Raw genomic sequence first — 24,700 nt, 5'->3', positions numbered from 1 at the left:
TGAGCAATATCTTAGCAAACAGAAAAGATAAGGCCTTCTTATTTTATATTCTAGCTTGTCAATATCTGTAATTTGAGTTTCTAATTCATATGAAATAATATACTTAGTATTTTCCCTTCACAAACATCTAATTTGAACCAGTGCTGCATTCAACACACACACAAAAAAAAATCGATGTTTATTTGTGTTTTTTAAATATTTACTTTTAAATTAACAAATTGAGTAATGTATAGTTCTAAAATTTGAATTATAATCTACAGTTTGGTACCAAACTTATTGACATAAGTTCATGAAATAGTAGTTCAATAAAATTTTGAAAGCGAGTCAACAAACGAGATGACATGGCCTTTCACCTGTGACCCGTCTCAAAAGGGTTAAAGGTTGAAAACACCCTATTAGTGGGGGGGTGTATCCAATTAATGTCCTTGGGCAGAATGGTCGTAGAAGCTTTTTGTAGTTTGCCTTGTACTTGTTACTAAAACTATTAATTATTAATTGTAATTATTACTGTAGAACCTTTAGCACCTCTTCTGGTAGAACTTGTTACATAATGAAGAAATGAATTAAAAGTAAAGCTTATAGTCTAATAAATAGTTATATATAAATCCTTTTCCATCGTTTATAGATCCAAAACTTTAAAACATCTTGCATGACTAAGTATATCCCCTGCAGGTAAGCTAGGTGAAATAAATTAATACATTCTTATAAGCTAGTGGGATGAAAATGTTTAAAATTCAGTTTACCAAATTGTCCAGCTATACACATCCTTGTTTGCTCACTTGAACCTTGACATTGACCAGGCTCATCACTAGAATGTTTACATGTTCGTTGTCTATGTTGTTCATCATTCTTATCACAAAGTGACCATTCTGACCATTCTTTCCAGCCTTCGAGACCTGAAATCAAAGTAGACCAATAAACAAAAGATAAATTCCTAAACACAACTACACAAAGGAGTAAACCTCAAAAAAGAGCAAGTAAAATAAGTCAAAATAGTTGTCAAATTCAAATTTTCTGTTTTGCATTTTTGAGAAATTCTTCCATAATAAAAAATCTACACCATATCTGACAGTTAAAGAATACTGTTAAGTAACACATTTTAAGTATTTTATTGACCTGTAATTTTTTGAAAAGACAAAAATAAAGTCTTTAGCATGCAGCATGATGTTGAATTCCTGTTTTCTTAACACACGTTATATAAAAAGTGCATGTGGGAGTGAAGAAATACCCTGCCACTTACTTTTGATACTTAATGACGGGGAAGTTTTTCCAGATCTTGAGAAACAGAGTTTCCTGTTGCATCACCAACAGAAAATTTCACTTATAAATTTATAAACGTAAGAGAGTTTCATTAATGCATCCAGTTTAAATAACCAACGGGAAGGTGCATACAAAAAGAGAAGTGAAATTTTAACTTCAGGCAGTGTTTATTAGCTGTTTTCAAACTTGACAGTTACATAGGCTGAAAAACACTTTAGAATTTATTTGTCAGTAATGTTTAAATGGTGTTTTATATTAAAAAATGCTTTATCTGGTTGCTGTTTTATTTGCATAATTAAACACCAGAGCACAATATATTCTTTCATCACGTCCAAGCCAAAGAATTATTTTCAAATAATTCCGTCTCAAATAAAAAAAGAAATTAATTCATAAATCAGATCAATATAAAAACTTAAGGAATACTCAGTTGTATATGACAAACTCACAACTCTCTAATTAATTAATTACTACAAGTACATGAAGCTAAATACCTTAAAACACATACAAGCCAAAAGAATTACTTTTTTTAAGCAAGCTAAATGAATTAGTTTGACCAAAATTACAGAACCTAAAAAAAGGAAACTGAATAGAAACAAAAATTGATGAGATTGAGATATTCTTCTTTAAACTTTTTTTCAATAGTGAGTAATACTAACTAATACTGCAATACAATTAAAATCACTAATTTTTATAAAGTATGACATTTCTTTGTACTTAATTCATAAATGGTTAAAATGTTTTTACGGTTCACAAACTTACAGGGCCCAGCTATAAGCACAGTAGACCTGAGTTAGCATTTCTTTGCTGTAATTTGTGTGATTTGTTAGAATTAACTTGTGCATTGAATTCCAGCTTTTTAGATACTTATATTTGTTAGATTGGTTATTATCAACCAAGTAGCAAGTATGGGCCTATAAGCACAGTTGCATTAGTTTTAACAAATCCATATATTACTTAAGTCTTTCCTTGTATTTGGAGTACTATATCTTTTATCTAAGACATTTATGAAAAAAACCTAAAAGAACAGCAAGTCCAAAATCATGCAATGTGTTTTAATGAATATGTGAATATATGAAAAGATTCTGTGTAGAGTTTTTTTACCATAAGCCTACAACAATAATGTAGTTTTTTTTTTTGTTAGCTGGAAGATATAGAATGCTCAGAAACTTTTAAGCTGATAGGAAGTTATTCTTGTACATTTGAGGCTATATCTTAAAAATAAGATAGTTGTAAAGTGTTTAGAATAGTTCTGAGTGTTTCAAGAGCAGGGTGACGTGAAACATAGTTAAGGAGATAGAAAGTTATTACAAGACAAAGCTGAATCACTCAGTGTGTTTTCATGAAGTATCTGGGTCTGTGTTTGCTATTGTGTGTATTGAGTTGCATCATAGAAGTTAATTATTTTTTTACATAGTTCAGTAAACTTAAGGTCACTTGTAACAATTTACAACAATGGACAGTAAGTTTGTAGAAACATCAAAGAATAAAGTAAACTAGTTTATGATTGTTATGTTATTTTTTATCAGATAACTTAAAAGAATTTGTTATGTGAAAAATAAACTATTATGTGAAACCTACTAGATATGAAAATTTTTTTAATTGTCCAATATATATTGTACAAGCATTAAAAAAACTGATAATTAAATAACAGGATATATCTAAGAATGCATTATAACACTCATCATTGTGCTTATTAGCCAAACATCTTTTGGGGTTAACATTACATTATATTGAATAAAACTATGAAAGGAAACTATGTAACAAGTACTATTTTTTTAGCCACTAACTGGATGTGATCAACAAATTATTGGTACAAATTAGAACTGCTATAATTAATGAAGGAAAAACTTAGCTTTTATTTGTAATGGTTCAAGGATTGTAAATTAAGACCAAATAACTGTAAATAAGCAATTAGTAAGTGGTATACATTTGTCTAGTTTCCCAGCACTAACCTTTGCAAGACAGTGTGTTGCATTCTTTTTCTTTGTAGCTTTCACCATCACAATCACTTTCCTCACTATTACATATCCGTGTTTTCGACTGGATGCCTCCACCACATGATTTTGAACACACAGACCATAAAGACCATTCTGACCAGCCTCTTTCTGTATTTACAAAAGCTAGAGAAAATACTTAGCATAAGAAACATTTAAGAGATGAAGGAAAAGATATGTTACAGCTGTACATGATGACAATGATGATCCAGAGAGACAACTTTTTAATAATTTATTAGGCTACTAATCAAAACTTTTAGTATTTCTCCCTCTTTTTTCTCACAAAGTAGTTAGCATTTATAATGGGTTATCTTCAGATGTAGTTGAAACAGTAAGCTATGGGGATTTTAAGGGAAAGCTTGATAAAAATTTAACAATAAGAAGTGGCTTTGAGTTTTTTCTTTTAACAGTTTAGTTAACTGGATAAGGCAATCTGGATGGACTAACAGGTTCCTTGTTATCCTTAAATATTATAATGAGTTTCAAAGACAAAGCAGTAGTTTATTATTCATACAGTTATTGAAATATTAGGTTATCCTACAATTACATGTCACAGTTTACAAAATATTATGCTGACACACAGTAACTTTATTGCTAATATTGAAATATTAGGTTATCCTACAATTACATGTCACAGTTTACAAAATATTATGCTGACACACAGTAACTTTATTGCTAGACATCTGCCATGCAAAAGGGTTTTTGGTATTATTAAAAAGAAGCTTCATAGTGTAACATTAGCAAACATACTTCTTGCCAATTATCTGCAAATGCAGTGGAAATTTTGACATCCAGTTTAATGAGTAAAAACAAACTGTATATAGAATTACTTTTCTCTATGTATTTTCTTTCAGGTAATCTGAATTATCACTGATTTATTTCTGCTATTCCTTTTTTAATACATGAATGAAGGCATTTTATTACCATTATTCATGCATATAGATTATGAACAGACTTTCACACACGTAAAAAGTAAAAAAATATTGAACTGTACTATGAATTCACAGCATTTTAGAAAATAAATGAAAAGCAGTAAACAAATCATCATCTCAATAATTCTTTGAAATTATTTTATGTTAAGCAGTAACAGATATTTTTCAAAGTCTTTACCGATGATGTTAATGCACCCTGAGAGAAGAGTTACTGGTCACAAAAATGAGGAGCTCATTGATAATGGTCTTTAATTTTGAAGATTTAATATCTTGTAAATTTCCAGCTTGATGAAAAAGGACCCGATTTCTTTTATGCTTAATAGAACCCCAAAAATTATGGAAATAAACTTGCTAAAAACAGGGTAGAGTATTTGACAGTTGGTATCTTTGTATTTATAGTTTAAAGATGAATAATAATATTGCTTTAGAATGAAAACCATGATATATGTTAACTTGCTTTACTTGTTTGTATATATTAAAATCTACTCAAAAAGGTTAAAATGAGTAACCTATCTAAAGTATATTATGGTATTCTGTTGCATTATTGAATTGTTATAGCATGTTAGGTTTAGAACAGAGAAAAAGAAATATATGCCAAACTGGTACGAACATTGTGTTATGTTCAGTTATTTTCAATATTGTCTGTGAAAAACTACTAACTGTTTTAATTATATATAGGTCACAATAAAATCAATTGTTTTACCTGCATCAAAACAGTTCCTGCCTCCTTCTGAACAGTATCTTTCCTCGCTTCTCATGTTTCCAACACGAAGTAAATTCTCCTGTGCAACATTGGCATTACAAATAAATCTGAACCTTTGTTCAAAGTAGCCATCTTTAGTTTTGTTTGCTTGAAGCCAAGGAGTCCATTTGCTTGTTTTTCTAAATTCTGGACATGAATGGGTGTTGCATTGTTGGTAATCATGATCACATCCTAGACATTCTCGACCACCATTCTTGGGTGCTGGACTATTACACTTTCGTTGTCGCATCTGTATTCCCCCTCCACATAGAGCAGTGCATTCAGTCCACACTGACCAATCTGACCACAGTCCATCCACTGGAGGTAGAATAGGACCTAATATTTCAGAATAAAATTCATATTTATTTAGACACATTTTGTAATCCACCGCATAAATAAAAAAAAAAAATTATACTTGCAAACAAAAGCAACAAAAAGTATTTCAATCATAAAAACTTTACCAGGGCAGGGAGGATTTGTGGTACAGTAGATTTCCTCTCGCTCAGGACCCAAGCAAATTCGACCACCATAAGCAGGGGAAGGATTCCCACAAGTCCTCCGACGTGTCTTTACTGCTAATCCACATGTTTGAGAACAAGCTGACCATGCTGACCACTCTGTCCACTGTCCATTTTCTGCAACAGAAATAATTACTTTAAACTGACAATGTAATACTATAACAGAATGAACTTTCGAATTTCTAATTCAATATTTCCCATTAAAGAACTAATTTACACAGGCCAAATTAATTTATTAATGTAATACAGAATATTGTTCAGTTTTGATTCTGTACTCAATATTTATTTACCTTTCAATTAGTTGTCAAAAACATCACACCCAAAGTTTACTGATCAACATTCATAATTCTAGCTTGCCAAAAAAAATTAAAAATACTGTAATAGTATTAACTAATTATAAGGGCACTATAAGGTTTCACAAGTTTCTGAAAAAGCTAACATTTTTTTGCTATGACTGAGATAATGTTATGACATTAAAAAAAAAAGACCCAATATCTTAAGAAGTTAATATTAAAGCATAATAATCCCCTTACAATTTGTGAGTTTTGGTTTTATCATGAGAATTTTTTTACATTATTCTAATATATATAATTTAAGGTCTAACGTTTATATCAGCGAATTGTTACAAGTCAAAATAAAATACAACTGGTTGAACATCATTGTGTAAAAATAAAAATGGGTTAAACCAAAAATCTGAAACTTAAAAGGAGTGGAGTGTTTTCTGATACTGACTAAGCAGAGAGAGCTTAGTAGACTTTTAGCTTAAAATACTAATAATATTAAAACGTGTAAACTAAGATTAAATAAAATAATGCTGTTAAACTTAACAAATGCAAAATATTTCCATCATAATCCACTAATCTAAAAGCATAGTGAAATTTACATACAGGTCAAAGTGTAAGCTGATCAACCAGTTTATTTTGAATTTATAACTAAACTATTTATAAAATCCCTTTTAACTTACGTGTACAGTTGGCAACTTGAAAGTCCATGCCTTCACATTTCATGCCTCCATTGGCTGGAGTTGGACTGTTACATTTCCTTTGTCGACATAAACAGAGGTCTCTGAGCACATCTTTTTCTATCTGTTCACATTCAAACCAAGATGTCCATGGTCCCCAGCCACCATTGACTAAAAACATCACATGAAAATATAATTTATAATTATCACAACTCAACATACCTTTGATGCAATAACAGCAACCCTTTAACTATTTAAGATAAAACAAAAAGCTTAAAACATTTAAACTTAAGTTTTGTGTAAAACAATAGGTCCCCTACGTACATCTCAAATTATAACTTTCAATTACTTTTTGAAATGTGTAAAACTATGGTTAATATTCTAATAGTGAGGTAAATAAAACTCAAAACTATCAAAGCATTTTGTTATTAAACACAAAAACCAAACTAAAATGAATTTAACCAAAAATATTGATGTTTAATATAATATACTATGAATATTTTACAAAACAGTGAAGTAATGTGTAATTGTTTATATTAAAACACTTAATAAACATACAAACTTAATTATTTGTTATCCTAAAACTAAACTATTTTGCAAAGATACATCAAAACTGAAAGTAAAAACAGATATTCTGTGTATTATCATTAACTGCTGATCAAAGCAAGTTACTTATACAGATGAACACAAAAAATTAAACCAGTAATGAATTTAATACAATGTTTTACTTATAATGATTATAATACATTGATTCATCAGCTGGCAATATTTTGGCTATATCCCCAATAAAGTCTTGGGGTGACATAGCTAAATGTTTTAACTTTCTTTGGTTGGCATATGAAATGAAACAAATTGTAGCATACCAAGTTAAAGATGTCATAGAATGAGATGTGTATACTTTACTTGTTTACTATACTAACCTGGTAAATGGGTGCGAGGGCAACCAATTTCCTCCTGTTTCCAGAAGGAACTTACTGGGTTTCTGTGAGGAGCTGTGGTGCAAGCCATCTGGTACTCATTCCACCCACAATAGGGATCCATTGCATTTAAACATGACCTACCAAAGGCAAAAATGTATCAAGTTTGACAGCCTTCTTATCACACACACTTTATAGAATATTAAACCAACTTTTAGACCACACTGAATAGTGGATCAATAAATTAGCTAGCTAGTTTTAAGTTTCTAGTAGTTAAACAACTAACACTTTCATACAAAAGAGCTTAACAAGACTATCTGCAACTAAACTGTATGTGAATATTAAAATTAAATATGAGACCAATAATATGGGAAACATTGTAAAATTAATAAAACCTCTATTTCTGAGAAATGAGGCTGCTGTATAATGGTTTTCAAAACAAGTTCATTAATTTCAATTGATACTGCTAACATGACTTAGATGTACAACTAATTATAAAACCACCACACATACATTATTCAATAATTTAGTTAGATTTTTATAAAATCTTAGATCACTGGTTCCCAAATTTTTTTCACTGATGACACCCTAACCCACTCACTTTGATTTATGAGACATCCCCCTGCTGTCATATGGGATTTTTTTTTCATGTTCTTAATTATTCCTCACTTGATGAAACTCTTGTGAAACTCCTAAACTTCTAGCAGTTTGGAAACTACTGCCTTAGATTTAATTTTGATTGTTATAGTATCCTTGCCGATAGTTTTATCTAGTGTTATTAAAACAACATACTGCTCATTGACAGATCAAATAAAGGAGAAAAAAGCTCTTAAAAGTTATTTACACAGACAATTGTCTTAACAGTGTTTCTTAAAGGATTAATGCTATCTGTACTACTGATAACCAAACTAATAATCCATGTTTTCCCCCTCTCTCTCTAGCAGCAGCTCTTTACATCCCAGGCTTTACTAAAGCTGTACTTTCTCGTTATAATCCAACTGAATTAATTTTTTTTTTCTGTGATGTAGAAGTGTAATAATAAAATTTGACAAATTTTTACTCACGTTTCACTGAGGAAGCGTTCACAACGATGTAATGGAACCCTAAGAACTTCTTTGTCTGTTCCTATGTAGAGAGAATTCTAAGCAAGGGGTGGAAAAAAAGATATATGAACTATAAATGTAATGTTCTGCACACCCAATTCAATATATGGATTAAGATTTAAATACACAATTCTATGAAATAATAACAGCTTTGTAAAAATAGCCATCTGTAGAATGGCTGATCCTCCTGATCATTTGGTGTTTTGTGTTTTTGTATTGTGAATTCTGTTTTCTTTTGCACAGACACCAAAATTCTATTTTTTTCAAATGATGACCTTTACTTTTGTTATTTTAACCTCAAAATCAATAGATAGATGGATGAACAAAGACATTAATACATACCACTTAACTTTTATTTTATTTAGGGGGGGGGGATTAAATACAATATAGGTTAAACAATTTGCATTACATCAAATGATCTCAAAAACTGGTTCTTCAACTATATGTTTAAAAACACTTAATTTTGTAATAGTTAATTTTTAATTTATAACCATGCACTTAAAAAATTAATGCAAAATTATAATGTTTCCATTCCTACCATCTTTGAGTTTCATATTCCCATTACAAATGTTTATGGTTGCAAACAAATTTCGTTTCAATGTTCCATTAGTTACTTTTTTTACTTTTTACCTTTACTGTAATACTTTTGTTGCAGATGAAATGTGTGCATTCTGGAGTGTCACTTCTGAGGTCATACTTTTCCTTATTAGACTACCTGATGATGATTGATAACTTTTAAAAATAACTTTTGGAAAGATAATCACCCTAAATATGCCAGTTAGATTTTCAAGTATTTTACAAAGTTATTTTACTTGCCTATTAGAAGACCTAAAAGTATTTTATTACTGCATACTATAATGAACAAGCCTAATACTGTTATTTCATCAAGTTCAGGTTAATTACAATGTTCTTTAAAAATCTTACCGTGTCTTTTAGCAACTTCAGAGACAGTATTTTATTAGTGCTATTTTGTGGAAATACATGTATCTCTTCAACTAAACAAATCTGGAATTTCTGAGGTACATCTACAAGCTTCCTTATTACACCTTCATTGTTAGATACAAAGATGACATGAGCGGGATCATCATAGTGCTTTGTTGGCACAACATCAACTACAATATGGTTGAACCTGGTTAAGAAAAAAAGGTGGATCAAAAGTTATTTTTCATTGTAGCAACAAAGTTAATGAAGATTAAAATGTGTTACCACAATTAAGAAAGGCAAAGATAATATATCTTTTACTAAACTATCATCATTGGGTTAGAAAACACCTTCGCTGAAAAATTTTTAACTATTTTTAATGAAATAATGTTGTCTAACAATTACAAAAAATAAATATGTATTTTTCTTCCTGTCTCCAAGAATGGTTGATATACTAAACACTTACATGATAACAAACAAACACTACAGTCCAAAACAAAAAATATACTGTATATAACTTGATCTCTGTAAATATCTTTTTTAATGGTTCAATGTGTACAAGTGTATATAAGCTTCTAAACCAAAATTATAAACATCACTAACATTACCTTTCCAATTCAGTTGTATAAAGAGGCTTAGAATAAGATGGTTGAATAGCCTCATCCATCAATTTCAGGTGGTCAGCATCTAATATATTTTCACTGCTGCCAGGTGTTTCACACTATTTTCAAAAAGGAGTCAAAATATGGTGTCATAACAATCACCTGAATTCTGAATGGTGCAGTTTTATTTTGTTTAGTCTCACGTATAAAACAAATACAAAGTTCATTACCAGTCTGTTTATTCAACCCATTTTACCAAATAAATACAAGATTAAATCTTACACAGTACAGAATAACCAATAACAAAACCTTTCCTTTTCTTCATTGCACTATTAAAAACAAGATTAATGAAAAGAAGAAAAAAATTGCAGGGTTATTCATACAATCATTCTATATACTGTTCAAGCACTATATCAATAATATATTTTTAGGTGTTCAATTACAACTGATAAGTATATGAAAATTATTTCATGTATTAGTCACAGTATAAAATTAACATTAAAAAGAAGTTACATTATAATAAAAAGTAACATTTCTGACATATTTATCAATATATCAAAGCTGTTTTTATTATAATATTACCACATTTTTATGTAACATATATAAATGTCAAAACTATGTTCAAATTTAAATATTCAATTAGTTCCTTTTCTAACTTACAAATAAAAACATGTCGCAGGGAAATGAAATTTTGCTCCAGTAAAAAAAAAAATTACAAGAATGTTTATGTTGAAAGATATTAGCTAAGCATGTTTTACAAATTATTATAAAAATAATGTCTAAATTACACAAAGAAAGTGGTTTAGAGAATGATGCAAACTGGTTTCTTCTAGTTAAGTATTTAAAACTTACAGAAAACAAAATAGTAGTAGCAAGATTATAAACAAAACATGTTGAGGCATTATTAAAAAACATTTTTCTTAAATGACTTGGAAGACTAAAAAATTTTCAACTTAACCCTAAACTTACTGTACCCAATAAACAATGTAAAAATGTGGCAAAACATTAAAAAATATATCATTAACCCGGTGCATTATTTTACTTTCAAACATATGTTCATATGAGTAACAATTTATCACAATGTTCCAAGAAACATCTGTACAAGTTTTGTTACCTGAAAATGTTCATGGGGTCCTTTATGTCTTTCCCATTGAGACTCTTGACTTTTCTGGTACTTGAATGGTCCATTGAAAGCACTATGTATGGCTGCCATGCTGAAGGCACAAATAGCTGATCCATATATGCTGATTCTAATAAATATAAATGGATTTTCATCTCATTTAAAATGTGGTAGATCACTCTGTAAGAGCCAGCATATATTAACTACACAGGCCTGGCAAACTTAAAGTTCATAAAAGTTGTTTTGGTTTTAATATTTCGCTTATCACAATGAACATTATTTATTATTATATTTGTTAACTAAAATACAAACAAACTGAAGAAAAGGAAAGAACATTGATGTCAAACGAATATACATCCTTTGTCTTTCAGTCTCAAAACTATGTTTTGTGATCTTTCTTTTATGTATTGAATTATGATGTATTGTGAAAAATCTGTACATCATTTTTGGATTCAGCATACAGGAATTACTGTAGAACATGTAACAATTTTATTAATGTAAGTGGCTATTGTTCATCCTGAACAATACCAAGGAAGGGACAGTGTCTTGACAGTGGAAGTCACGTGATGATGCTGGCACATTGGCACTGGTAGTGCATGTGTGAATGAGTTTCTTGAATTATCAGGGAACTCCTCGATCTTTGTCGAAGCCTCTTTGTTAGGATATAAACCTGGCGAGAAAAGCCAGTGGCGATGGAATGTATGGTTAAAACGAACAGTAGTCACGGTAAGTTATTGAGAATCGCTGTGATTTATAGCGTGTATTATAAAAGTCATTAAGTTGAAAGTGATGAGAAATGCACTGACAGTGAAATTACTGTGTATTAAAAGTTTGTATCGAGAAAGAATAAACTGGTTTAATCAAGAAGGGACTTGTATCGCTGAAGTTCCTCGGAAAGAATTTATACCGGAGATTATCAAACAAGCAGATACATAACAAATCCTTGAGAAATCAAATTTACTTTAGTGTAACTAAATATCCAAATTAATTTCTTAATTATTAATACTCTATCATACATTTGGGTCTGAAATGGTCACACACCTAACATTGATCCATTTTTTAAGTGTCAACAGCATAATTTACTTTACAATCCATCAAGGATAACATGCATTTTAGTCAACAGAACATTAGTTTATTTGTCTGTTATGCATATGACAAACATTTCATAATAGTTCTCATGAAAAAGAACAGCAGGAAAAAAAGTCTCTCTGTCCCTAGTACCTGTAAATAAAACTAAATTTGTAATTGGTACGTACAACTTGTTAAAGTTTCCATGCTAATATTATTCAGTAAAACAATATCTAATTAGATAACTTAATAATATATATCTCTGTGCAAAAAAATAAGACTCACTTAATGTGTGCATCATAAAATAAATAAATAAAAACAATATGTAAACAGATACAAATATTTTTCCAAGTAGTATCCTTCCTGGTTTACTTTTTTGTACAAAGCATGAGAGAAAGTTAAAAAAAACAGATAGGACAAAACTTTTGTGTTTATGAAACATGAAAAACAGTTAGAATAAAGCAACACTTACTCAGGTGTAGTAAAAGTAGCATAGAACACTTGTTCCCTCTCAAGATAATAAATGCTTTGCAACTCATTGTAGTAGAATGGATACTCCCCCGGAAGAGAACAATTTAATCGAGCCTTTAGGAATGTTGTCCAGTTATCTTTTAACATGAACTGGCCTCCTTGGTCATTCTTACAAATTCTTCCTACCCGAGAAAAGATTATCTGGTAGAAAAAAAAAGATATCAATGAAAATGACTAAGACATTATGGAAAGTAATTCAAAGTCCTGAATTAACAACATTTATATACACTTTTGACATTTAAATAAATCTACTGTTACTCATTAGATATAGGACAGTAATTATGGGTCAGAGTATTATAGGGGAAAAATAAATTATATAATCTTAGTAACTTAGATTTTTATTTTAGTTTTTTTAACTTTATTGACAAATGTGACCTTTCCATATGTATACACTTTAATATTTCTCTAATGTTAAAAAAAAACTTGACTAAAAAGTAATAAAAATGTGGAGATTTGATTAGCATATACTCAAAAACATAAAATAAGTAGTTTGTAGCTTTAGAATTTAAATAGAAAAGTCAGTTTTAGAGAACTGAATATTTTATAAAACATGGATAAGCAGTTATGGATAAATAACATACATCACACCATAAGAATCTTTTTTTTTTTCATGCATACTTCTAGCTGATATAGACCTCACAAAATATTTAAATTAAAGAGGTACAAAAAAAAATATCTGGGATATCATCTCAAATATTCTGGTGAAACCATTGCCAGCTATAGAACTTTCAGTTCATTATCATAAAATCAAGTTGAAATCATATTAAATTTATATTAAAGATGTTCTTAAATTAGTCAACATAATTTTATTCCTTTAATTTGTGTATATTTAAGTGCATAGTTGAATAAGAGTTTATTTACATACTAACATTTTGAAACTTCTCAGAGTGATAATGCCCACTTTTGTAAAATATTAAATATTATCTATCTTGAAAGTGATCCAAAGTCTGAACAGCAAATACTATGTCCCAGACACATATATAAACTTACACTGTTGGAATTTGGCCAACAGCAAGAAATGATGGATTTAAGTTACCTTAAAAACAAAAAATAAAACATGTCTGATATAACATGATTTTCCTAGAATTAAAAAACAAAAAAGCCAACAGTGGTATTTGTTTAAAACTGGTTTTAAAATGATCAAAACAAGACAGACTACATTTACAAGAAACTTACCTTGCCACAGTTCATGTGTTCTACAGCTGATTCTCGGAAGAAGAAATATGTAAAGTTTCCAATTTCATAGGATGCAACAAAGTCTGGTTCTGAAAAAACAAAATTCTATATGAACACTATGTAAATTCACACATACATACTTTTCTGATGACCAGATCAAATCAATGTATGTTTGTTGAAATCTGGTGCGTTTTTTCAAGTACCATCTACTAATAATATTCTCAAGCAAAATCAACTTCATAGTACTAAAATAACATTCAGTTTAGATATTTTTTATATTCATCCCTAAAACAAAATGTATCAACAGATCTACAGCTGGTATCTCACTATATGTGGACTTTACCACACATACACACAAAATATCAGAATTATTTTAAGTATATGAAGTAGTGTGCGTGTGTGTGTGGTTACATTTTCTGTCCAAATTTAGTTTTGTATATATTGCAAAATCACAAGTTTAACAATTTGTATCAAACCTTCTCTTAATTTATTATAAGCAGCAACATTTACATACAAGATTTAAAACTACAATACAAGTTTTTAAAGAATATTTGAACAATGATATATAACACATGTTCAATCAACTTCCAGAAGGTTACATAATCCACAAGGATATGTCAAAATTCAAATACTTTGATGGTAGAAAACCTGAAATGGGTAAAATTACATCCCCACCACCCAACAAAAAAAAAAAACTGTTGGTATACATCAATAAGAAACTTATTTATGTTGAAAAACAATATGTTGTTGTAATGGTTTTACTACATGAACACGAATACACAAAAAACTCAAAAGTATCTTCTAAAATTCAAACAATTATTGTATAATTTTCAGTGTTAAAAGAGTTTTTCCATTTTTTTTTACTTTGACAACAATTAATATCTTTATGTTTTAAAAAATTTCGTTTTTTTAATTATTTTTACACAGTGCTATTATAAAATGTATAAGCTACCACAGCTCTGTTCTTCTCACATTACAGTTTAATCTTGAAGAATAGTTTAGCTTCTCAAGTATTTGTAACTTACCACTTAACCATCGTGCATCGTACTGTACAGTACGCAAGAATGGACCCTTGCCCAAGGCACGATGAATAGCACTATCACGAGCAGAGAAATCAAGTGCTGAGGCTATGTAGTAGTCCCCCTGCACTGTAATAAGTGCACTGCTATTTTCATGAGGGCTATAAGGACATTTTGCTTCCCCTGGGATTTTCTCTATTACGTTTCTAATGGAATTGATCTGCAAAATAACAGTTGAAGATGACTTTCATGAACATTTATATAATTTTTAAAGAAATTTTATAACGTTCACAGTGCAACGCCCTGAAAAGGTACAGTAAGTTATAATTTTACGGTTAATCGATCGATAACTAACACTAATCCAAATATTTCTTTGAAATTAAATACTTCAGTGAATGGCCTGCACTTTATCGATTGAAAACAACTGACAAAAACTCAATGCTTCACAGATTCTCTTATTTATAATCTACTCTCGTCTCTCGATACTCCTTGAAATTACTACATTCGTTATGTCATAATTACAACATTCTAGGTATTCTAGGCCTACTTTTATAAACCTTTTCTATCTTAATGACATGTTCCCTAACATATAAATTAAAGCATTGAAAATACAACTTAAAACAACAGAATACTCACATCTCGCCAATAACACTCAGGAGAAAAGGCATTCGTACCACAAGCAAATAATTTGCTGTTGTGGCTAAGAAGAACTTTGATGAAGTTACGACAGTTTTCCTGGGAATATTAAGTTAAACCACTTTTAAACATCTTGAACGTTAAAATGTGCCACCATTATAAGAATCATTTTTTTATGTAATACAAAATAGAATATCAGACATTTCAAGCTTTACGCAGTAACTTCAAATTAGTTACTCAATTTTTACATGCACACACAAGTCACAATTAATCTTACTTCCTGGAGTGTAGAAGTTACAATGCTTTTACTTTCGGAAATATTATATGACATTCGAAGTTCGTCAAAATGCCGAATTGCAGTAATATGCGAATTTCTGTTGTATTCTCATAATCTTTACTAGCAGTGCTGTTATATCCACAGTTATCCATGCCAATATTATGATTTATTGGATTATCAAATATAAATGTGTGACCTCTAACGTGAGATAAATAATTTAAAGACATCTTTCATCATATTTGTAAGATGATTTTTTTTTCTTCAAATTGGTTTTCCAATAATTACATTTTTAAACAAGAAAAAAGAAATCAAAATTTTTTATTTACAATCAAACATTAATATAAACATGTTTAATCATGCTAATATATTTAGACGTGTGAAGGCTTTCGGCACCATAGTTTTTCATTATTTTACATTATTATAAAATCAAAGTTACAAACGCTGCGGACATCAAACTAAAAGATACGACATATAAGCGTGACCTATGCTTACAACGCTTTGTCCTTTTTGCCTGCATTTTGTTATTGTGGTTTCCGACGACGGTAAATGTACTTCTTCCAATTGTTTCAATTCTTCCAAATTCAACCTGTACAAGCTGTCCCTGTATGTATAAAACAAAAAAAGGATAATTAAATATATTTATACAAAATTATTCTCTTAAAAAGTTAACATATTTTCTAAATTCAAAAACTGATAGTTAATTAATTTACATTGCAATTGAAATTTGCATATCCCAATCTAAGAGTTGTATCAGAAAACCATATTTAAAAACAAACGTAAACGTCCGTAATACATTTCCTAAATTAGTCTTCTGAAGTTACAATTGCATCTCAACTTTCGCAAGTTAGAAAGTTAAATAACATGAATCTGTCAGTTTCCTAGGAGTATTTAAGTAACTTTAAAAACTCATGAACACATTCAAGAATTATTCATAATTCATAAAATGTCCAAATTAACATGGAAACGTCAGCTATTCTGTGTTTACAAAGTTGTAAACATTGCACTGAATTGTTAAACTATGTAAATTTCATATTGACAATTGATATAATTTAACTCATAATGACAATAGTTAATAATATTCAACCTGGGTTTAGACATCACTGTATATTTTTGTTTGTTCTTGGTGAGGGCAGTCAAAAAGTCGTTCACATGAGGTTTTCCAAGTCACTGACTTGGTTGTGTAATATATTTATCATTAAAAAAAATCCTCTTAACTGAGAATAATAAAGATGTTCCAAACATGTTATTTTAATTAACTATATCTTACCTTGCCCCAACAATAAGCTGGTATCGTGGGATGTCAAACAATAGCTGGGAGAACGTTGTTACCCCTCCTGGCCTGAACCTGTCCACACTACCTACAAGGTCTATAAATCACAAAACATCATGAAAACAACAACAAAAAACGGCTATAGAAAGAAATTTACATACACGCTTCATGCTTCTACGTTATTTTTCTTCCTAATGATATATGTTCGTACGTATTTTTGAAAAGTCATCATTTATTGATAGAGCATTCTTATTAAAAATATTAATAAACTGATAAATTTTAACAAGCAAGGTTTAATTTCACGAGTAAAAAACGGTTTGTTTGTAATTTGGCACAAAGCTACACAATGGGCTATCTGTGCTCTGCCCACCACGGGTATCGAAACCCGGATGCGAGCGTTTAAGTCCGCAGACATACCGCTGTACCACTGGGGGGCCGTAAAAAGCGGAATCACGATGATAAATGCTTCGAGGAATATATGACATATATTCGTGTGCTGGATTATAATAGACTTGCTTTTGCTTAGTTTTGGACCCTAATGGGAAAGTGGTAAATTTACGAATTTACAACGCTAAAATCCGTGGTTCGATTTCCCATGATGGACACAGCTGATAGCTCAGTATAACTTTGTTTCAAATAAACAAACACATTGCACACTGTATGATAGAACTTTAATGAATACTTCAAAAATGCTTGTCCTGTTTTTACTTTACAAAATAGCAACCATTGATTTTAACACGACTTTTTAGAAGTTAATTTTTTAAATAGGAGCCTATATACTAAGTTTAAAGGCAAATTTTTTCTGCCGAAATTGGTATTTATACGAAAAAGATTGCGTGACAATTCCCGATTTTAAACATTGAAAAAAAAGGCGAAAGATGAAATGTAGTCTCTCTTTTTTATTGGTTTTTTAACGCATTTAACAATGAAACTTGCCTGACGCGACATTTTTATCCTTACCCATTACTTTATTAGCTTGACTAAATTCTTGCCTAAGTATTGATACCACGTGTCATCCTTGTATGAGGTGCTAAACTTATTCCCAAGGCGCAATAAAGAATAGGCAACTATTAGCAGCTGTTTAGGGATATTGTATTTAATGATACGAAAAATGCACACGACTAATATATTTCATTCTTTCATACAAGTTTTTAATACAGTAACAAGTGTGTGGGTGGTTTTAGTCTGTTTTTGTTCGTGCACGTGTGTTTATAGGGGGAAATGTTCGTCATATTTACAGCTGCCACGTGGCATGTAATAATAATTCCAGAGTTTAAAACCAATTCCAACACGTACCAAACATTCATTTCATTATATTGTAACATATTCATGTCATTAAGTGCAAGTCTTTAAATCTTTACGGTGTTTTTCTTCTTCTCGTTATTAAACTACGCAGTGAGAGGGTAAACTAAGCAACAGGAAACGAGCATTTTTTTCTTTTAGACCACATGTTGCAATGGTTGACTTTAATCTACATTCATCTTGAGGTTCATTAGTAGCTGGCTTTGTCGGACGTGGATAATCATATTTCTTACAATCTTTTAAGTCTGAAATACTCAGAAAACGCAAAGAAAAAGTCCATGAAATAAAGATTAATTTCTAACACATACGTTAATGTAAATTAAAAAAATATAATGAAATAATCAAATCATACTTAAAAAATGCAAAGACAAACAAATCAAACAAATGGTTTTCAGCCAAACAATAAATATCTAGTTATATTTTACAAAACTTTTCAATTCTTAATTACAGAATGGACTGTTTCTTTTCACTAACTATTTTCCCCAATTAGTTTTCTTTTTTAGTAGAAATGTTCAAAAAAGGTAATATCATTATGAAGGTGAAATAAAATCTAAGATGTAATGATACGACAATTACAAAACCTACTATTTCACGTTTTCATAATTTTGTGTTTAAGATCCTATTTGTTACTACACAACTAGTATCTTTAAAACGGTTAGAACACTGTTAAATTAATTATTTACAGTACTGAACCATTGGTGAATTTTTAAGTAGTTCGGTTCATTGTTTTAAAATTATGAATTCGAAAACTACATTTGAAACAAGGACCACATTGGGTCAAAAAATAGTATTGATAGATTGCGACTCATTACGAGTTTCCACAGTTGTTGTTTTCCATGAACTTAAGTAATTTGCTCCCTCTCCGTCCAACATTTCATTTCATCTTATGTTGCTATTTTCAAGAAATGTTCGATGAAACTGCAAATTAACTTTTCCATTGATAAAACGTCACGACCAACATGAAAGCTGTAACGGTTTCTATCGTTAGGCAGGATCTTTTTTATTATTCGGTAAAAAATAATACAAAGTCCAACCCAATTAACGAAAGAGAAAGTGTTTATCTATTCTACAAATTTCTTGTTTTTTAACCTAATCAACGATAACCAAGAGATTGGCCTCAACTCATAAATAAGACATAAAAAGTACTTACTTGTTAAATATCCTCTCGTATCTACGGCAGAAACTTAAAACTGACTGAATAATACACTCGCTAATTTAGTAATCAATCAAAAACACTGTAACAGATTTACTAATGAATTAATTGATCAACTAACTCTGTTATGTTTTTACATTATTGCAATGTCCATCCCACCCCGCCCCCAAGTTTCAAGAAAATTCGAAACGTCAAATCTAAACACTCAAGAAATTTCTAGGCTTCACACATTATTATTGCGTCATGCCAAAACTCCCTCTAACAAACAATACAGAACTTCTACATTAAAATAATAAAACGTATTTCACAACACTACCCTCTCTGTATTGTGAAGTTTCCTTGAACAATGCTAATACGCAAATAAAAAATAAGATACTAAACTTAGGTAATTAGTAATAAAGTCACAACTAACAATATTAATATTCATACGTATAATATTACAGTTATTGAATTACTACTGAAACATGCAAAATACTAAGTGCAATATTAATTTTGGTTAGCAAAATGTTTATTCTTTGTTTACCGATTTATAAGTTGTTCTGTCAAATATTTTTAGTTGTTTTCTATTCCGTGGCTTATGGTACAAAGATGGGATGACCTCTTCCCGTTTACTACTACTACTACTGTCTTGCCATTGGTGCAGTTCTCTCCCAGTAGATGGTCACGGAAATACACAATTGGCTGCAAATCTTGCGATACCCTGGAAGTGATCTCGACTAGAATCTTGGGTTCTCCAGCACTTACTGAAGTTAGACAACTGACTTTTTTTTCGTTGACGTCCTTCCAAGGGTTATCACGAGAGATGACATTTGGTTTCGACCACCTATTTATTTGTATTCTGCTCTGTTGCACTATAGTTTGTCTGTCTTTATTACACTTCATATCAATTTTTTTTCTTACTTGGAATCCAACCTTTTGAGATGTAACTATTGTATGGTACAAGGGGGTTTGAAACTTGGATAATCTTATATCCATGTCTCTGCATGGAGTCAGTTGCTAATGTGCACTCTTCCTGGATACCAATTATCCACATCACGTTGTATAAAGAAGCTTCCCACAGGTTTCCAGTTTTCCTCTTTTGAAACTATGTATTGACGGGAACAGCAAGCGGATATCTTTCTTTATCTCTGCGGGCTAGTTCGTATCTTTAATTACCGGATTGGGTCGAAAAATCGTTGCTGTAAAACGAATGTTAATCAATATGTTGAAAGGCTTCTCATCAGTAAACCCATTGCCTCATAAACAGGTTTCTTTAAATAAGACACTTCTTATTTCTATTGAGGAAGATGGAGTATTCATATTCTCAAAATCTCATTCATCCGAGTTTCAGTTGTAGTGCCCATGTTTTCCAAAATTATAGTAGTTTCCTTCTCTTGTCATCCTTTGGAAGCAGTTTCTAGCAACATGCCCTTTTAAGTTGCGATTGAAATTCCTTCTATCGTGTGGTTCACCTCTTCCATTCCAAGTTAAAAGTTGACTGTTGAATCGTTTGAGCTCTTGTAAACCTTCACAGTGATGGTTTTATTTTATTTCATTTGGTAAGTCCATATTTCCAAGGCGATGTATTCAGTTGTTTATCTGCGACAGCTTCTTTTAACGATGTACCTCTACATTGCTTTAACCTAATTTGCATGCCTTCATCCACTACGGTATAATGAGCCAATGAATCCATTATTTCACCTGAAACATCTAGATAAGACAATTGGACAAGCTTTTCTAAATCTTCCGCATGTTCAGATAAGATCTCGTCCTTTCTGTCTACTTCGCCTCTAAACATTGCTTTGGAAACTTCCTACTAGTGTGTCATTCTACACCTGTTTGATAAGGTGGCCATTCTATTGGTTTCTCGGCTAGGCGATTTTGTTAAATTGACCAGCTACATTCTTGACCTGGATTAGGTAGTGATAAAACCAGAGTAGTCCATGAAGGCTCTGCAGTCATAGATAGCACAGCAGTAGTAGTGATAGCAGAAAATCACATGGGTTCTTGTATTCCATATTACGTAAGTAATGGTGTTTGATGTTGGAATTCTTTGGCATTGTGTGTGGCTGGTTTGATCTATGTATTTGCCAATACATTTTACACAAGTTTTATAGAGCTACTGATGTTCTTTTTAACCTCACTGATTTGAGGTTTTAATTTTTCTACACTTCGTTGATGTCTTTTTTGCACCTCTGATATTCTTTTGTGCATCTTCAATTTTGTCATTACAATCTTCCCGCACTTCACAGATGTCGCTTTATTATTACCTCATTGTTACCGTTATCCTTCTGTACGTCTTCATACAGATTATTCGATCTTGTTTCATCACTTCCACCAAATATTTCGATCTCACCTTTGATTTTGTCGAAAAAGTACTAAGTTAGGAAGAATCTTAAAATTGCTTTGTAACGTCATATTCATAAAATAATTAGTACGTTATACATTGTAATTTGTCCATCTTGAAAGCTTCGGTATAAGGTATGAAGGCCGATAGCTTGAAAAATAAAAACGTAAGAAAAGTTAACTAAGAAGATATTTAATCGTTTTATTAAGTAACATACAGGGTAAATATAAACTACCAATCTCATCTACGCAATTCAAAATGCTAGTGTACTATAATATCGTCGTTATAACATACAGAAAAGTGGTAAGAAAGTTATTTCCTTAAATAATTATCAATTTCGGCGAACTTTGAATTCCATTACTGCAGCCTTCGACTGGCAAAAAAACTACGAAATTTGGGATAAAAATGCACATAAATGGGTTAAAAACAAAAATCTTCCACCATACCAGAACAACGGAAGCGATATCTGTTACAAAACGGAGATACATAAATTAAGATTTGTTTTTATATAGTAAACTATACAAGAAATACGGTTTAAATAATTACTTCCGAATCATCCAATCAAGTATACCATACTGTGCAGTTGCCAGTATGACATTGTCTCTGAGATCAGTTATCAGGATTTTCATGAACAGAAAAATTAAAAAGTTAGCATTAAGTCAGTATCTGTGGTGTATTGCGGAAATTTCGTTAAATTGTTCATGCGTTGCTTTATATTCTTAATGTATATATGTTACTTTGTTGTTTTCTTGTTTGATTCTGAAAACTCATTTTATAGCAAATGCTATAGGTAATATTTTTTAATTGTTTTTTCTGAGGGTACGTTACTTTCATGAGGACTACCCAAAGTGGGTTGAGTTATATACCTTCCCATTAAACACAAAAGGTATATGCTAGTATAACGAGTTTCAATAGAAAAAGAAGAATCAGGTAATAATATTTCAAGTTTATTTTTCAATCGAATTATCAACTTAGTTTAAAATCAAACGTTAGTGGGATCACGACCGAGTTGATGATCATTAACAGCGAGGGTACCCAAGTAATTCAACAATGCATTGTAATCTTTGTAGGTGGATCACGACTAAGTTGATGATCATTAACAGCGAGGGTACCCAACTAATTCAACAATGTATTGTTGTCTTTGTAGGTGGATCACGATTGAGTTGATGATCATTAACAGCGAGAATACCCAACTAATTCAACAATGTATTGTTGTCTTTGTAGGTGGATCACGACTAAGTTGATGATCATTAACAGCGAGGGTACCCAACTAATTCAACAATGTATTGTTGTCTTTGTAGGTGGATCACGACTGAGTTGATGATCATTAACAGCGAGGATACCCAACTAATTCAACAATGCATTGTTGTCTTTGTAGGTGGATCACGACTGAGTTGATGATCATTAACAGGAAGGGTACCCAACTGATGCAACAATGCTTTGTTGTCTTTGTAGGTAATAGTGTAACAAAAGTACCAATTACCAAGTTGTTCTTTGGTTTCGTTCGTTCTAAGTATACAGCTTTCTTAAACGCGAGGGAAGACCAACAATCGCACGCATGTTTCTGTATTTTAGGAGGCTAGCAACTCAGGGTGAGGACGTAACTGCGAGACAAAAACTATAGAAAATTAATATATATTATTACGAATAATAATGAAAAATATCCTGTCCACCAAATTGGTTTGACTGTTTACAGAAGTAGAAATGTAGTTGTTTCATTGTGTGCGCCTGTTTAGTAACTTTATTACTTGTAAATTATTTTATCTATAGAAATGATAGTTTGTAATTTTTAACACTTACTGAACAGAACTACGACCGTGCATTTCTCACGAGTACTTGCTAATTATGCATACACAGTATTTAATTCTGAGCTCTCGATTTGACAATTATATATTAGCACATTGTTGTGTTGTGAACGATGTGTATTGAGTTCAAATAACTCGTGATTACCACAATTATGTTAAGGTTGTGAATGTTATAATATAAGCAAACCTTTACCATTCTTAATAACACAAGATAAATAAAAATTGGGAATTTAAAAACATGCAACTAGGGATCGTATAAAAATAAGCAAACAAGGCTGGAGATACTGTAGACATTATTTACTCAAACTACAAACCCCTATTTTGGCTCCATGGTGTTACCTATAATTACATTTGGTGGAGTCAAAATAGGTATTTGTAGTTTGAGTAAATAAAGTCTGCAGTATATTCAACCTTGTCTTTTTTTTACGATCCCTATTTGCAGGTTAAATTCCCTATTTTGTATTTATCTTCTTTGCTCGCTTTTTTTTATGCTCAACTATGGGCAAAGGATTACTTTATATAGTAGCTAACTTTATACATCGTAATGATAATAAACATAGCTAGTTGATACGGTCTTGATGATTTAATCGTATTAGTTCGAGATGTAAAATGTTAAGCTGAATCTGGAGATTAATTTGTTTGAGAATATAGTAAGCATTTATAGTTTCTGTGTAACTAAATTCTCCACATATAATGCATATCAATGGGCAAATATACGCCTAGACTAAGACAACTCCCACTAAGCACGCATACAATTTTAACAATAGAAAAGCCGTCTTTACAAGTAAAACATATACGTCTAAAGCATCGCTTTAAATAAACCTTCATGTGTGTAATAAAATTTAATATTATGTGTATTGATTTTTTTTTACATAATATAGGGGTTGGCTTCTTAAAGACATAGATTGTATAGTGTAAAAAGCATTGGGTATCTACATGTTACAGTCATCTAATGTTCATCTTTTGGCAGGTAATTCCTGTTTCACCCTGTACTTAGCTATTTAAAGGAACACCAGATATCTGTAAGAAAGTTAACTATAAGGAGTGTTTGTTTGTTTGTTTGTTTG

General features: G+C 30.9%; 1 protein-coding gene across 7 annotated transcripts in view; it reads right to left on the bottom strand.

Annotated features, from left to right (window-relative positions):
* LOC106458371 (semaphorin-5A-like) overlaps positions 1-24,700 on the bottom strand; it is a 226,914-nt gene that overhangs the window by 55,633 nt on the left and 146,581 nt on the right. For all 7 annotated transcript variants that reach the window (XM_022384848.1, XM_022384865.1, XM_022384874.1 and 4 more), the window contains 16 exons: positions 17,045-17,144; positions 16,270-16,378; positions 15,501-15,599; positions 14,871-15,084; positions 13,846-13,934; positions 12,611-12,810; positions 11,065-11,200; positions 9,957-10,069; positions 9,352-9,556; positions 8,389-8,465; positions 7,328-7,464; positions 6,411-6,578; positions 5,390-5,563; positions 4,890-5,264; positions 3,213-3,380; positions 744-896 (listed from right to left, as the gene is read on the bottom strand). In XM_022384848.1, the coding sequence (XP_022240556.1) occupies positions 744-896; positions 3,213-3,380; positions 4,890-5,264; positions 5,390-5,563; positions 6,411-6,578; positions 7,328-7,464; positions 8,389-8,465; positions 9,352-9,556; positions 9,957-10,069; positions 11,065-11,200; positions 12,611-12,810; positions 13,846-13,934; positions 14,871-15,084; positions 15,501-15,599; positions 16,270-16,378; positions 17,045-17,144 (2,517 nt within the window). The remainder of the gene's footprint in view (positions 1-743; positions 897-3,212; positions 3,381-4,889; positions 5,265-5,389; positions 5,564-6,410; positions 6,579-7,327; positions 7,465-8,388; positions 8,466-9,351; positions 9,557-9,956; positions 10,070-11,064; positions 11,201-12,610; positions 12,811-13,845; positions 13,935-14,870; positions 15,085-15,500; positions 15,600-16,269; positions 16,379-17,044; positions 17,145-24,700) is intronic.

This window comes from Limulus polyphemus, unplaced genomic scaffold (genome assembly GCF_000517525.1).
Source record: "Limulus polyphemus unplaced genomic scaffold, Limulus_polyphemus-2.1.2 Scaffold22, whole genome shotgun sequence".
In the NCBI taxonomy this organism is placed as follows: Eukaryota; Metazoa; Arthropoda; class Merostomata; order Xiphosura; family Limulidae; genus Limulus; species Limulus polyphemus.
The sequence above is the reverse complement of the archived record's forward strand: the minus strand, read 5'-3'. Positions and strand labels throughout refer to the sequence as shown.